This window comes from Delphinapterus leucas, chromosome 3 (genome assembly GCF_059928025.1).
Source record: "Delphinapterus leucas isolate spDelLeu-1000000601 "Yukka" chromosome 3, BTC_Dleu_Yukka2, whole genome shotgun sequence".
NCBI classification, from domain to species: Eukaryota; Metazoa; Chordata; class Mammalia; order Artiodactyla; family Monodontidae; genus Delphinapterus; species Delphinapterus leucas.
In genome coordinates this window covers 50,871,884-50,884,729 of record NC_143131.1, presented here as the reverse complement: position 1 = coordinate 50,884,729, position 12,846 = coordinate 50,871,884, and the positions used below count along the sequence as shown (strand labels likewise).

Here is a 12,846-nt window from a genome sequence, read left to right as displayed (position 1 = left end):
GAAACTGAAGGCAGTAATATGTGGCAATCAGCGGGCTCACAGTGTTTGTTTTTTGTTTCTCAGGGATCATTATCCTTTGTATTCTGATCTCCAATGTCTTTTTTAAAATGCAGGTGGTAAAGGCAGTCAAAACATACAGAAAAGTTGCTATGTAAGTCTAGCAGAGGGCAAGATCATTTCTGTAACTGGGTATGGGTAGGAAAGGTGATCAGTGAGAAGAGAGAGTACCTCATGAGAAAAATGGCAAAAGAGTAAGCTGAGTGGAGAGAAGGAAGATAAAGGGGCTACTCCAGATGGAAGGACTAGTATGAACTCCATAACAGAGACAAGAAAACATAGATATGAACGGAGATAAGTTATTTGGTTTAGGAGACAGCATGGGGAAAAAGGAAGACAAGCCTCAAAAGGTTGGCTGGAGTCACATTACAGAGGTCTGTAAAGATTAACAAGGAGTTAAATTCTTATTGCAGTGGTTCTCAACCCTGGTTGTACATCAGAATAATATGTGCCCCTTTAAAGAAATATGTATGCTTGATTCCCAGGCCCAGAAATGTAGTAGGTCTAAAGCAGGGAGGCAAAGGATATGGTTTGTCCAAAGTTAAAAACAGCAGAAAAACAAGGAAATCTAGGTTAAAAGCTGGGAAAGTGATTATGAAAACAAGGACGAATTATGGGGCTCCAGATAAAGGTACAAAACAGACTTACCAGGAGAAAAGGAATAGTTAGTGAGGAAGAAGAAGAGGTTGTGATGAGAGAGAAATGTCAGAGTTCAGGATTTTGGATGAGATCAGTTCCAAATTAGGATAAGTTCAAGATTTAGCATGAGAAATAGAGGGGAAAAATGTAACAGAACTGGGGGAGTTGAGGAAAAGCGAAAAGCTCTAAATTCATAACCAGAGTGACATTTCATGCAAGTTGAATACTAAAGAGTATTTTCAACAATTGTATAATTTACCTTGATTACTCAATGTTATAGGGTAAGGATTCTCAAAAGGCAGTTCAGAAACCACCAATAATAAGATAATGGATTAATCTCATATTATTTGTAAAATAAAAATGTCTTTTTAACATGCATTTCAAAATACTGATATTGAATTAAGAAGAAGACAGTACCTTATTAGTGACAAATACAATTTTGTCTTTCTACTAGTTCTGCTGAGTTTTTTAGAGGTAAATGGGAACAGGCAAAAGAATAATCTTACTGGTTCTCAGTGATCAAAACTGTTCAGGCCTAGGGGCAGGACAGGAATAAAGACGCAGACGTAGAGAATGGACTTGAGGACACGGGGAGGGGGAAGGGTAAGCTGGGACGAAGTGAGAGAGTGGCATGGACTTATATATACTACCAAACGTAAAACAGATAGCTAGTGGGAAGCAGCCACATAGCACAGGGAGATCAGCTCGGTCCTTTGTGACCGAGGGGTGGAATAGGGAGGGTGGGAGGGAGACACAAGAGGGAGGGGATATGGGGATATATGTATATGTATAGCTGATTCACTTTGTTATAAAGCAGAAACTAAGACACCATTGTAAAGCAATTATACTCCAATAAAGATATTTTTTAAATAAATAAATATTATGTAACAACCTAAAGAAAAACCTGTTCAGGGAGAGTTTACAATGTTCCATCCCAAACCACCACTATAGTGCACGCTGCTGACATTATATTTGAACTAAAAATTTACAAAACAACATTGTGGAATATTTGCAACTGATAATAAGGTAACTTTCCCTCCAACAATGTATTCTATATTCCAAATGTAAGTAAAAGTCTGAGGAAACCTGCTGTATTTCATAGTTACGCAAATAAGTTTTCAGGGAGAGTTGATGAGAAGGAAGGAAGCTGAAGGGAGAAGGAGAAGAGGGAGGGAAACAGAGGCAGAAGTGGAGGAAGAGGCCATCTATCTGCTCTCAGAAAGAGAAATATCAGGTACCTGAAGGGTATGATTTTCAGACAAGTTCCACTCCCACAATGCAGCACTTGTCCCTCCCTGACCCAGCGCTGTATTTGGCAATAGTAGCACAGGAGACAATACTCACTTGAAGGCAAAATGCAAGGCATGCTCAGGCTTTATTATATTTGCCACAAGACTTAGGATCTGGTCATGAATTTATCAAATAAAATGCAACCCAACCTAACATATCATCAATTTGCTTAGCTGTGCTACAGCAAAAGCAGAAGACCATATGAATGATGTTTAGATAGACCTTTATTTGTGCTACTGCTTCTACTAGCACAAGTGAATGAGAAGCTAGTGTAGTTTTAATAATGTTCAACTTATTTATACCCCATTATCAATTAAAGCATCTCTTAAGTATGTATAAAACTAGATTATTATTTACAGAAACAGATTATCAAAATATTTCTAGGGCTTAAACTTTAACAGGAAAGCATGATCAACACAGCTTTACTTATTATATCAAATGTTTCATTAATAATGCTTTCTTAGCAGGTACCAAAACATTGCCAGAAAGCATTAATATGCTCAAAAACTTAAATTTGAGAAGTTTCAACCTATAAATGCCTAGTATGTCACATTTCACAAAAAAAGAAATTATAAGGATCTTAAAATGTTAAGGTATTAGCTAAATTCTTTATAGAAGAGGTCATGAAATTACCATTCTACTACTGGAGTATACTGGACTGAGAGGAAACTTAGAAATGAAGTGTAATGCTTAAGCCACGTTCAATCTTCTCAGAATTAGTTCCCCCCAAACAGAACAGAGAAGAGCTGGATAAAAAAGCACACGATCAAAAGTCTGGACCGCTTAATAGCTTTCCTGAACAGAAATTTCATCCTTATTTAAGATGAAATACAGAGAATTCTCATAAACTTATGGAAAATCATTTGGCACATTTGATATAATACTAATCATCCACCTTTCTAAATTATAATCACTGCTGCTTCACTCTACCAAAGCAGCTACTGAAATGAAGACGCCACATTTTAGGGACTACTTTAAGACAACAATGACAGTCAGTAAATCAGACTTTCAACTATGTAATCCTGGAATCAAGCAGCTACACTTTTTCTTCCAAGTAAATAAAAAATTTCATTTTAAAATGAAAAAACTCTTTGATGCTAGATTGGTTTTTCTTTTGAATAATAATTCATAATCCTCTACCAGCAAACACTTCCCTTTGAAACTACAACCAAGACACATTTAGATAATTCTCAAATAATTTCTAATGTTAAAGACATCACAGTACAAGAATGATGATATAATTACAGAAAGAAAGTACATAATTCATTCTTGTAACCCTGAAGATACAGTGAAACTAATCTTGTTTGTTACTGAAAAGTTACTGAAAAATTAGCACTGTATTCACAATTATATTTATTCAAGGCTAAGATACGTAATCTCAGCATTAATCATAAACACTGTGGTATTTATCAGCATAAGACTAAAAGCCTTATGGCTAAGGCACTGGAAATCTTAATAGAGATGACAATATAAATCTACATCAAATAGCTACTGTGACAACTAATTTCAAATAAAATCAGCCACTTTAAACAATAAAAGTTTTTCTATAAATCAATACTACCTAAAATAGAATAATGATAAAATAATGAGTGCTCAAATAAAATTTAGGATCACAAAACTAAATCAAAGAACTTTAAGGGTTATTTCGAAAACTATGTTCTTACACTGCTCTCTGAGATAGTACTACACTTACCTTCAAAATAAAGTTAGAATTAAAATTACTACTCTATGATGTTACTAAGGATTCTATATGTAATGAAGAATAGACCTGGGTAGATCAATTTGCAAAGGGCAGATCTACCAGACTAACCGTGTTACTAAGTATACAAAAAGCTGATCTGAAAGGAAGCAGAATACCTATTATTCATTTATAAGTTCAGAACATTATTAAGAAAAATGTTATCGTATTTTTCTATAACACCAATGATATATTCAAGGCTTAAAAGTAGAGGGGAAAAGACAAATTGTTATGTTCTACCAAAAGATTATCATTATTCTAAGTGAAGAAAATACATTTTGCATGTATTTAGGATACTGCTTAGCAGTCTCATTTCATGGGAGAAATATTTCCAGAGATATATTCACAATTGAAAACTTCACTAGGACACAGATAGTGGGGAAAGAAAGGAATGGTATTAAGAGCTTTAAAAAAAAAATCAAATAATTTTTTAGCTCATAGGCCTTGGAATTTGCTAATCCAATTTCCCCCTCATTTCTCAGATGAGGAAATGATTCTCAAGAGACAAGGTGACTTCCTCAAGGTCATAATTAACAACACAAACAGGACTAGAATTCAGGTTTTATGAACTCTTGGATATTGTCCTTTCCTCTACACTAGTGCTAGGGAAATGACATCTAGCAATAAAACAAAGTAAAATGGATTAAACTCAAACACAGTTTAAAAGAAGGCTGTCAGAGCCATGCAGTATTAGCTGTACACCTAGGATGAAGCCCTTGAGGATTAATGTGGGATAATTCAAGGAGTGAATATCATGAGTAGACTAATGATAGCCAACACTTACCAAGTAATTATTAGGTGTTCAGCATTATCTATCTCATGACCATTTTATATATTAATTTATTTATTCTATTTTTGAGGTAGAGAGTGTTGTTGTTCTCAATTGCGAATGAGGACAGAAAGTACAATGACATTAATAACTGGTGAGGTCAGGAGACTAGAGCAGATTCCAAGAAAAAAAGGAGAAAAAGTTTATTTATGTAACTATTTTATATTCACGTGTCAAAGTATTTAAAAATTTATGATTATAAATAATTTTAGAGATAAGATATTTTAGATGTTTCCTATTTTTGGTTCCTTTTTCTTATCAGACTCCTGTAGTGAGAGTTATGGTTTTCAAAACAATTTAGCAGTTAATTTAAAGGCATTCTTATAAAGGCTTGTAATGTATTTCAGAAAAAAATCATTATAAGATCCATGAAATAGGGAATAAAGAAATTTCAATAACTCTCAAAACAGAAGAATTAGCATTACAATTTAAATAAGGTTTGAGGGTCACATGGTTCCTGTAAGTAAAGGAGTAAACCCTCTGCTAAGACAAGAAAGAATTATTTCAGATCAAAAGTTAAACTCAACTTCCTGTACTATGAATGCAATTTATCTGTTTTAGGAGTATACCCCAAATTTCAAAACTCAGTTATGTTACATTAATTCTGCAACAGGGTCAGGCGAATGGGTGAATGGATAGATGGATGGACGGAAGAAAGGAAGGAAGGAAGGAAGAATGGACCACCACATATTTTGAAACCTCCAGAATATAATGACAATATATGGTTTTCCTGGATTTTAGAAGCTACTTTTGTAACTTACCATCTTTTTCCTCTTATCCTGTTCTGTGGGTGGCTCTTCATCTTCTGTTACTTTCGGTTCTTCAAGATGAGACATTAACATACAGCTGCAGTTTTTAAAAAAATGTTTTAAATAAATAAAAAAGTCTATAATATACTAAAAACAAACCTCAAAATACTGAGAACAATAATGCTTCTATGTACCAATATGTGAGGAATAGCTAGATAAATTAGATGTATAATTAAAAAGTTTAATTACGAAAAGATATCTCACTTTTAAAAGGGTCACACCAAAAAAAATTTAGAGCATTTTGTTTCAGTATTTAGGTAATAAATTTATTTATAGGCAACTTTTGAACCATAAATCACTTGACAAAGCAAGGTATACCTTTTATATCTTTCTAAAAAATGATACTAAAAAAAATACTTACAAACACTTAAAATTAATACTTCTTTTCCACTAATCTTCATGTCTAATTATTTATGTTTCATAACAGTAACAGTAATTTAAACAGTAACATCATTATAACATTAATTATTAATTATGTAACAATCTACTTTGTGCTCCAAATTACATTACTATGCTAATGAGGAACCTGTCCCTGATAGCACTTGTACCAGCAGGACAGTTATAAATCATTTTATTTTGATTATCTGCACTACTGCTCTTCACCATTAGCAGAGATAATAGAAATACAGCTTCCTATTCAGTCAACATTGGTTCCAGGGAGACAAGATATGAATATTGTCTAATGAATCAAGTTGATAGAACAAATGTCACTGTTCCTAATTTAGAATAGAATTCAGTAATTTATCAGAGTCATAGGTTCTTAACCAATAAACTGTGGCAAAGAAAGCTTGGTTTCTCTTATGTTTTGTGGCAAGTACAGGAGAAGGACACGTCCTAACTCAGCCGTGTAAATAACTTTTGATTCAGGGTTAAAGACAAGCGCTGACACCAGAAACCTGATCAGGTTCACTCCTGCAGGGGACATGAATGTCCTTTTATCCTTAATCCCCCACCATTAAAAAAATAATTTTTGGAACAACTGTCTCTGATGAGTCAGTACACCTGGTGGGATCAAACAGTAAGAACCTTAAACTGGAAATCCAAAGCCCTGAAAAACAGCAAGAGCTCAATCGCTAACTCACTTCATGGCTTTAACCTCTTGGAACTGCAATGCTTTCGTTCACCATGATATACAAGTTGACTCTTCAACAACATGGGTTTGAACTGCAGGGGTCCAGTTATACGCAGATTTTTTTCTACAGTAAATACTACAGTACTACATGATCCCTCGATGGTTGAATCCAAGGACGTGGAACCAGAGGAACTGTGGGTATGATGGCCAACTATCAGGTATACTTGGGTTTTCAAATTCAAAGAGGGTGGGTACCCCAATCCCCGAGTTGTTCAAGGTCAACTATAAAATGATACAGCACAACTAGCTGGCCAAGGAACTCTGGCACAAAGTTGGAAAATTATGACATTATTATCTCAACCTAAAAGGTATTTAATTTAATAAAGTAAAATGTTTAGAAAAAGTCTAGATCCCAGTTTGCATTTTAGAACTGAAGTAAGATGGAGTTCCTTCACTTAAGCTGTTTTAAGTCTGCTGCAGACTTGAATTTTAACTGCAATAGATCTGGATCTCCATGGAAGTATGGTTTGTACTGCATCAAATCCTTTCACTACATCCCAAAATCTGTCAACTTACTGTATAGTAAAAAACTCTCTGTTCTTCCTTCCCTAAGTTAAAAGATTTATCACACTAATAATAAAGTATATTCTGGATATAAATATACACACTTTTTCCCCAAAGAGCAGGATATTTTTACTTTGCAATTCTGCAAATTGCATTCATTTGGGTCTCTGAAAGGTAGAAAGTGGAGAAAAACAACAAAAAAAATTGAACTGAAAAGCCCAAAGCTGAAATTCTCTGCTGCAAGAAAATCTCCAATTAAAAGTCAAATCTTGGGGACTTCCCTGGTGGTCCAATGATTAAGAACCTGCCTTCCAAGGCAGGGGACGTGGGTTCGATCCCTGGTCGGGGTAGTAAGATCCAACGAAGCCCGAGTGCCCGTGTGCCACAACTAGAGAGCCCGTGCACCACAACTACTGAGCTGCGTGCTCTGGAGCCCAGGCACCACAACGAGAGAGGAGCCCACGTGCCGCAATGAAGCACTCCCGTGCTGCAACTAAGACCCGACAAAATCCATAAATAAATAAATAAATACATACATACATACATACATATATAAATAGATGTCAAATCTCATTTTGTTGACAAAGATTAAAGATAGGGAATCATGTTTTACATAAAAAGCATGGGGAGAATTAATAGAATTCTAGTAAGCTAAAATGTGTGCGCTGTGAATGTAGTAATAGTAATAAAATAATAATAACAACAGTTTAAAATAGGGACAATTAACATGTGAGCATGGGCAGCCACCCCTCACATCCTACTCTCATCCACTGAATACATCCAGGCACTCTAGTCTGCTAACTCGGAATCTTTCCCAACAAGAAACTCCAACCAGCCAAACACAACCAACAGTGTTAGCATGCAACATGAAATCTTTTAAATTATTTCTGGTTTAAAGGTACACCTTTCATTTAATCTATACAAACCCACTTCTTTTTTTTTTGCGGTACGCGGGCCTCTCACTGTTGTGGCCTCTCCCATTGCGGAGCACAGGCTCCGGACACGGAGGCTCAGCGGCCATGGCTCACAGGCCCAGCCGCTCCGCGGCATGTGGGATCCTCCCAGACCGGGGCATGAAACCGTGTCCCCTGCATCGGCAGGCGGACTCTCAACCACTGCGCCACCAGGGAAGCCCCAAACCCATTTCTTAAGGTTATAATAAAACTAGAACTGACATTATTCCATTGGTCTCTGCAGTGGACACTTAGGTTGCCTACATAATCGCCCTCCTTCCTAAAAGAGCCCTGAACTTGTCGGTTACCCTCCTCTTCCATGTCACCATATGCTTCAGAAAAAGGTGATCTGAGCCCCAGGTGCCAGTGGCTTAGTAAGCAATCATGGCAATCCTATTCCTTTAGTTAATGACTGCTTTCAACAGGAGCGTGTTTAAGAAATTCTAGCCAATTAGACATGAAGGGAAGTCTGATGAAATGCCTTCTAGAAAAGTGTCCTATGATGTTAAAAAGACATAAGGAAAAAGAAGATTACTTGGTTGGCACTGGCATTGTCATGAACTGTAATGCCTAGAAGTACTTTCTGACGATTAGAGAAAGTAGCCTGCATATGAAGTTAATGTGTTGAGGGGATGGAGTAGAAAGAACCTGGTCTTTAAAGATACTGTGAGGTCACAAGTAGCTAATCCTAGAGCCTCTTACCTGCAGTTGTTTTGTTGTAAGGGGTAACAAATTTTTTTACTGTTAAAGACAGCTGACTCAGGGTTTCTCTTACTTGCAGCTGAAAATCCTTTTACAGTCCTTTAAATAAATATCTTATCAAAAATTCATTTCTGGGCTCAGGCCAAGAAACAGTCTCCCTCTCTTGATACACCTACTTCCCTCTACATGAAAATAGGAACGAGGTAATTCCTAATGTATCTCTTTGCCCTGGTAGTTAGCAAGATCAGGGCTGTTTTACATCTAGATGCCACATGTTTCGCCATTCAACCTTGTTTAAATTCCTTCAATCCTGTGTTAATAGTTTTCAGTCATAATGAGCATGAGCTTTTCTTATTCACTGTCTCAAATCCTCTAGACTGAAAGCAAGCAACTAACTAAAGGTTGTATATTAGCAGTATAGACAAAGTGCCACAAAGGAACAGAGAAGGATGCGATGAATTCTTCCTGAGAGCATGGAAAGGAATCTTAGAGGTAGGTATTTGCGAAGAAGGGCAAAGCTAAGGGTGTGACATGCCAAGAAGAAGAAATGTTGAGTCAAGCCATGTATATAAAAGTGGCACATTTGGGGAAGAAGGTAGAATCTAGGGAGGAAGAGACAAGGCTAATAATGTAAACTGAGGTTCAGCAAAGAATACTGCCCCATCAACTTTATAAGAAACTGGGCTTTTAATTTTAAGACATGGAGCAGAATGGATCGAAAGGGTAAAATTGGAGAGAGAGAGACGCCAAGGAGGTCACTGAGACCAACATAAGTTAGGATAATATACAGGGGATAATTTAGAGTCAAGGAACCAAGGCTTCTTCTGATATCCTCTATTCCATTTTGAAGAGCTATCTGGTGGGTTAATGCATCAAGTGAAGGGAGAAAGATGCTTATATAAGCCTAAATTTTATTTTTGTTTAAAAAAAAAGCTATATCCTTGATGGCTGATATGTTTTATACTCTCTAACTATAAAAAACACAATTTATGAGTCTTTTTCAAATAAATTTTAGTGCCTCTAAGCTTCCTGAAATGCTGGCTAAATCCTTTCTTCCTTATTACTTCCCAAATTTTGGCAATAGGTTGTCAATCTCATCTCCCTTTGTGCCTAAAAACAATGCATAATTTAAGGAAAAAAAGGGAAGCCACTCTAACCAAAGACAAGCAGAAAGCAAATTACAGGTGTCATTAATATATTTTCCTGGTTTAATAAAATAAGAACTCTACTAACTAAAATACAAACATAAAGAAACTCACAAAAAAAGATGAAACTAGACCATACACCATACACAAAAATTAACTCAAAAGGAACCAAAGACTTGAACATAAGGCCTGAAACAATAAAACTCCTAGAAGAAAACATAAGTGGTTAGCTCCTTGACATTGGTCTCGGTGATGATTTTTTGGATCTGCTCCAAAAGCAAAGGCAACAAAAACAAACAAGTGGGACTACATTAAACCAAAAGGAAATCATTCAAAAAAATGAAAAGGCAACTTACTGAATGAGAGAAAATATTTGTAAATCATGTATTTGATAAGGGGCTAATATCCAAAATACATAAAAATCTAATTCAATTCAATACCAAAAAAATCAAAGAATCTGATTAAAAAACAGGCAGAGAATCTGCACAGACATTTTTCCAAATAAGACATACAGATGGCCAACAGACATATGAAAGGTCTCAACATCACCAATCATTAGGGAGATGGAAATCAAAAACACAATGAGATATCACCTCACACCTGTTAGAATGGCTATCCTCAAAAAGTCAAGAAATAACAAATGCTGGCGAGGATTATGGAGAAAAGGGAACCCTTGTGTATTACTGGTAGAAATGTAAATTGCTGCAGCTACTATGGAAAATAGTATGGAGGCTCCTCCAAAAATCAGGACTACTACATAAATCAGCAATTCCACTTTTGGGTATTTATCTGAAGAAAAACACTAATTCAAACAGATATATGCACCTCCCAGATCTGGGAGACCAGATAATGGTCTCCCAGTCAGTTTGTTGTGCTTACATCCAACATTTTCCTTTTACAAACCAAAACTTCCCTCATGGCTGAGTGTGGCATATAGAGCCAAAAGACCTTGGTTCTAGTCTTGACTCTTCCACTAATTTGCTGTGTCACTGCACTTTTCTGAGCTTCTGTAACCTATCTTTTAAATAATGAAACTACACTAGATAATTTCTAAACTTTATTTCTGAGCTTCTGTAACCTATCTTTTAAATAATGAAACTACACTAGATAATTTCTAAACTTTATTTCTGAGCTTCTGTAACCTATCTTTTAAATAATGAAACTACACTAGGTAATTTCTAAACTTTATTTCTAACAACTTCCTGACTCTCAGCGCTTCCAGTTAACACACTATGCCTTTTCTTTCTCTGACATTCTATTAAAGCACAATCTGGAATTCTACTGTTTTGTGTGCTTTGTTCAAAACATATATCATTGTCTTTACACATTACTAGTGTTTTCATGGTGCTATTATTATACACGCCCTCCCCCTAACTAAATTATATACTCCAAAGAAGACAGGGAACATTTGAATATATCCTAAATATTTCACAAACAGTTGTAAACTTTGTCACATATTATATATGTAAACACAATATTTATAGTCATGTGCCATAATCCCTACATTAACTTTTTTTTTTTTTTTTTTTGCAGTATGCGGGCCTCTCACTGTTGTGGCTTCTCCCGTTGTGGAGCACAGGCTCCGGACGCGCAGACTCGGCAGCCATGGCTCATAGGCCTAGCCGCTCTGCGGCATGTGGGATCTTCCCGGACCGGGGCACGAACCCGTGTCCCCTGCATCGGCAGGTGGACTCTCAACCACTGCACCACCAGGGAAGCCCTCTACATTAACTTTTTAAAAACTGCCTACACACATAAAATGGTTTGTTATTTTGGGTTTGTAATCACAAAAGTCTGAGGTTTCCACGTCATCTGAACTCCTATGTTCCTGAAAGCTAAGTTACACGCCAGAAACATTTTGTTCATACATGTTTAATAAGATTCAACTACATATATCTACTTTCCATATTTTTCAAGAAAGTATGATTCGAATGGCAATCTTTCCCATTTGCTATAGATGGTTTTATAAAAAGCAAGGAAAATGGGCTAAGTACATTATTGAGAAGTCAAGCAGTATGGAATCTCATGAAGCCTTGCTTATCATTATATGAAACATGCTTTAAATAGCAATATTAAGAAAGATATGATAATTCTACTATTATAAATAACAGGATATAGTGATAAAATTTTTTTTCACATTAATAGTTATATAAATGTGAGATTATCAGCATTCCTGATAACATAATTTTAACTAATCTCCTGAAGAATACACGGTTGACCCTTGAGCAACACAGATTTGAACATGTGTAGATTTTTTCAATAAATTCGTATTACAGTGCTACACATATTACAGTACTACACAATCTGTGGTTGATTGAATCCATAAATGTGGAATCGCAGATACAGAGAGGGTCAACTGTAAAGTTATACGTGGAGGGTCAACTGTAAAGTTATACGTGGAGTTTCAACTGTGCAGAGGGTTGGCGTCCCTAACCCCCACGTTGTTCAATAATCAACTGTAATTTTAACTACACTCTATTGGAACTAGTCAAGTACCATATGACCCTCTAATATCTTAAAGGTGCCAGTGATGCTTCAACCAGTCAAATACAAATATAAGATGCTAATCCATTCCCCTCTCTCCATAACTCACCTGAAGGGCAGGGGAACATTGTTAGTGGAAAAAAAGAACATACTATTCAAGATATCTTAAAAGAGGAATTTATATGTTAAAATACACTTGGGATTTTTTTAAAAACCTAATGTCAAATCATAAAATGATGATTAGACCAAAGAAGTCCAATTGAGAATTTCACTATAACAAAACTAAGCTTATCTCAAGATCCAACAATATTATAAGTAAAGTAACAAAAATATTTTTCTTTTATAAAGACAAAATTTAAAAGTTGCCATACCATGGCAACTTATATGGTTATAGTAAACAAAAATAATGCAGGATATAATTAATTACTCTCCAAGTCCAAGTGCAATTAATTAAATGATCCACCTACTCTTTATAAGTTCCCGTTTCAGGATCTTCTGTCATGACATCATGTAGGCCCTCCACTGAGATGTTTATAATCCCACAGAATTTATCTTGGATAACAC

General features: G+C 35.8%; 1 protein-coding gene across 3 annotated transcripts in view; it reads right to left on the bottom strand.

The window, feature by feature from the left end:
* The window catches only part of IPO11 (importin 11), a 244,936-nt gene that overhangs the window by 43,214 nt on the left and 188,876 nt on the right, over window positions 1–12,846 (bottom strand). For all 3 annotated transcript variants that reach the window (XM_022596725.3, XM_022596734.3, XM_022596744.3), the window contains 2 exons: window positions 12,750–12,845; window positions 5,315–5,399 (listed from right to left, as the gene is read on the bottom strand). In XM_022596725.3, the coding sequence (XP_022452433.1) occupies window positions 5,315–5,399; window positions 12,750–12,845 (181 nt within the window). The remainder of the gene's footprint in view (window positions 1–5,314; window positions 5,400–12,749; window position 12,846) is intronic.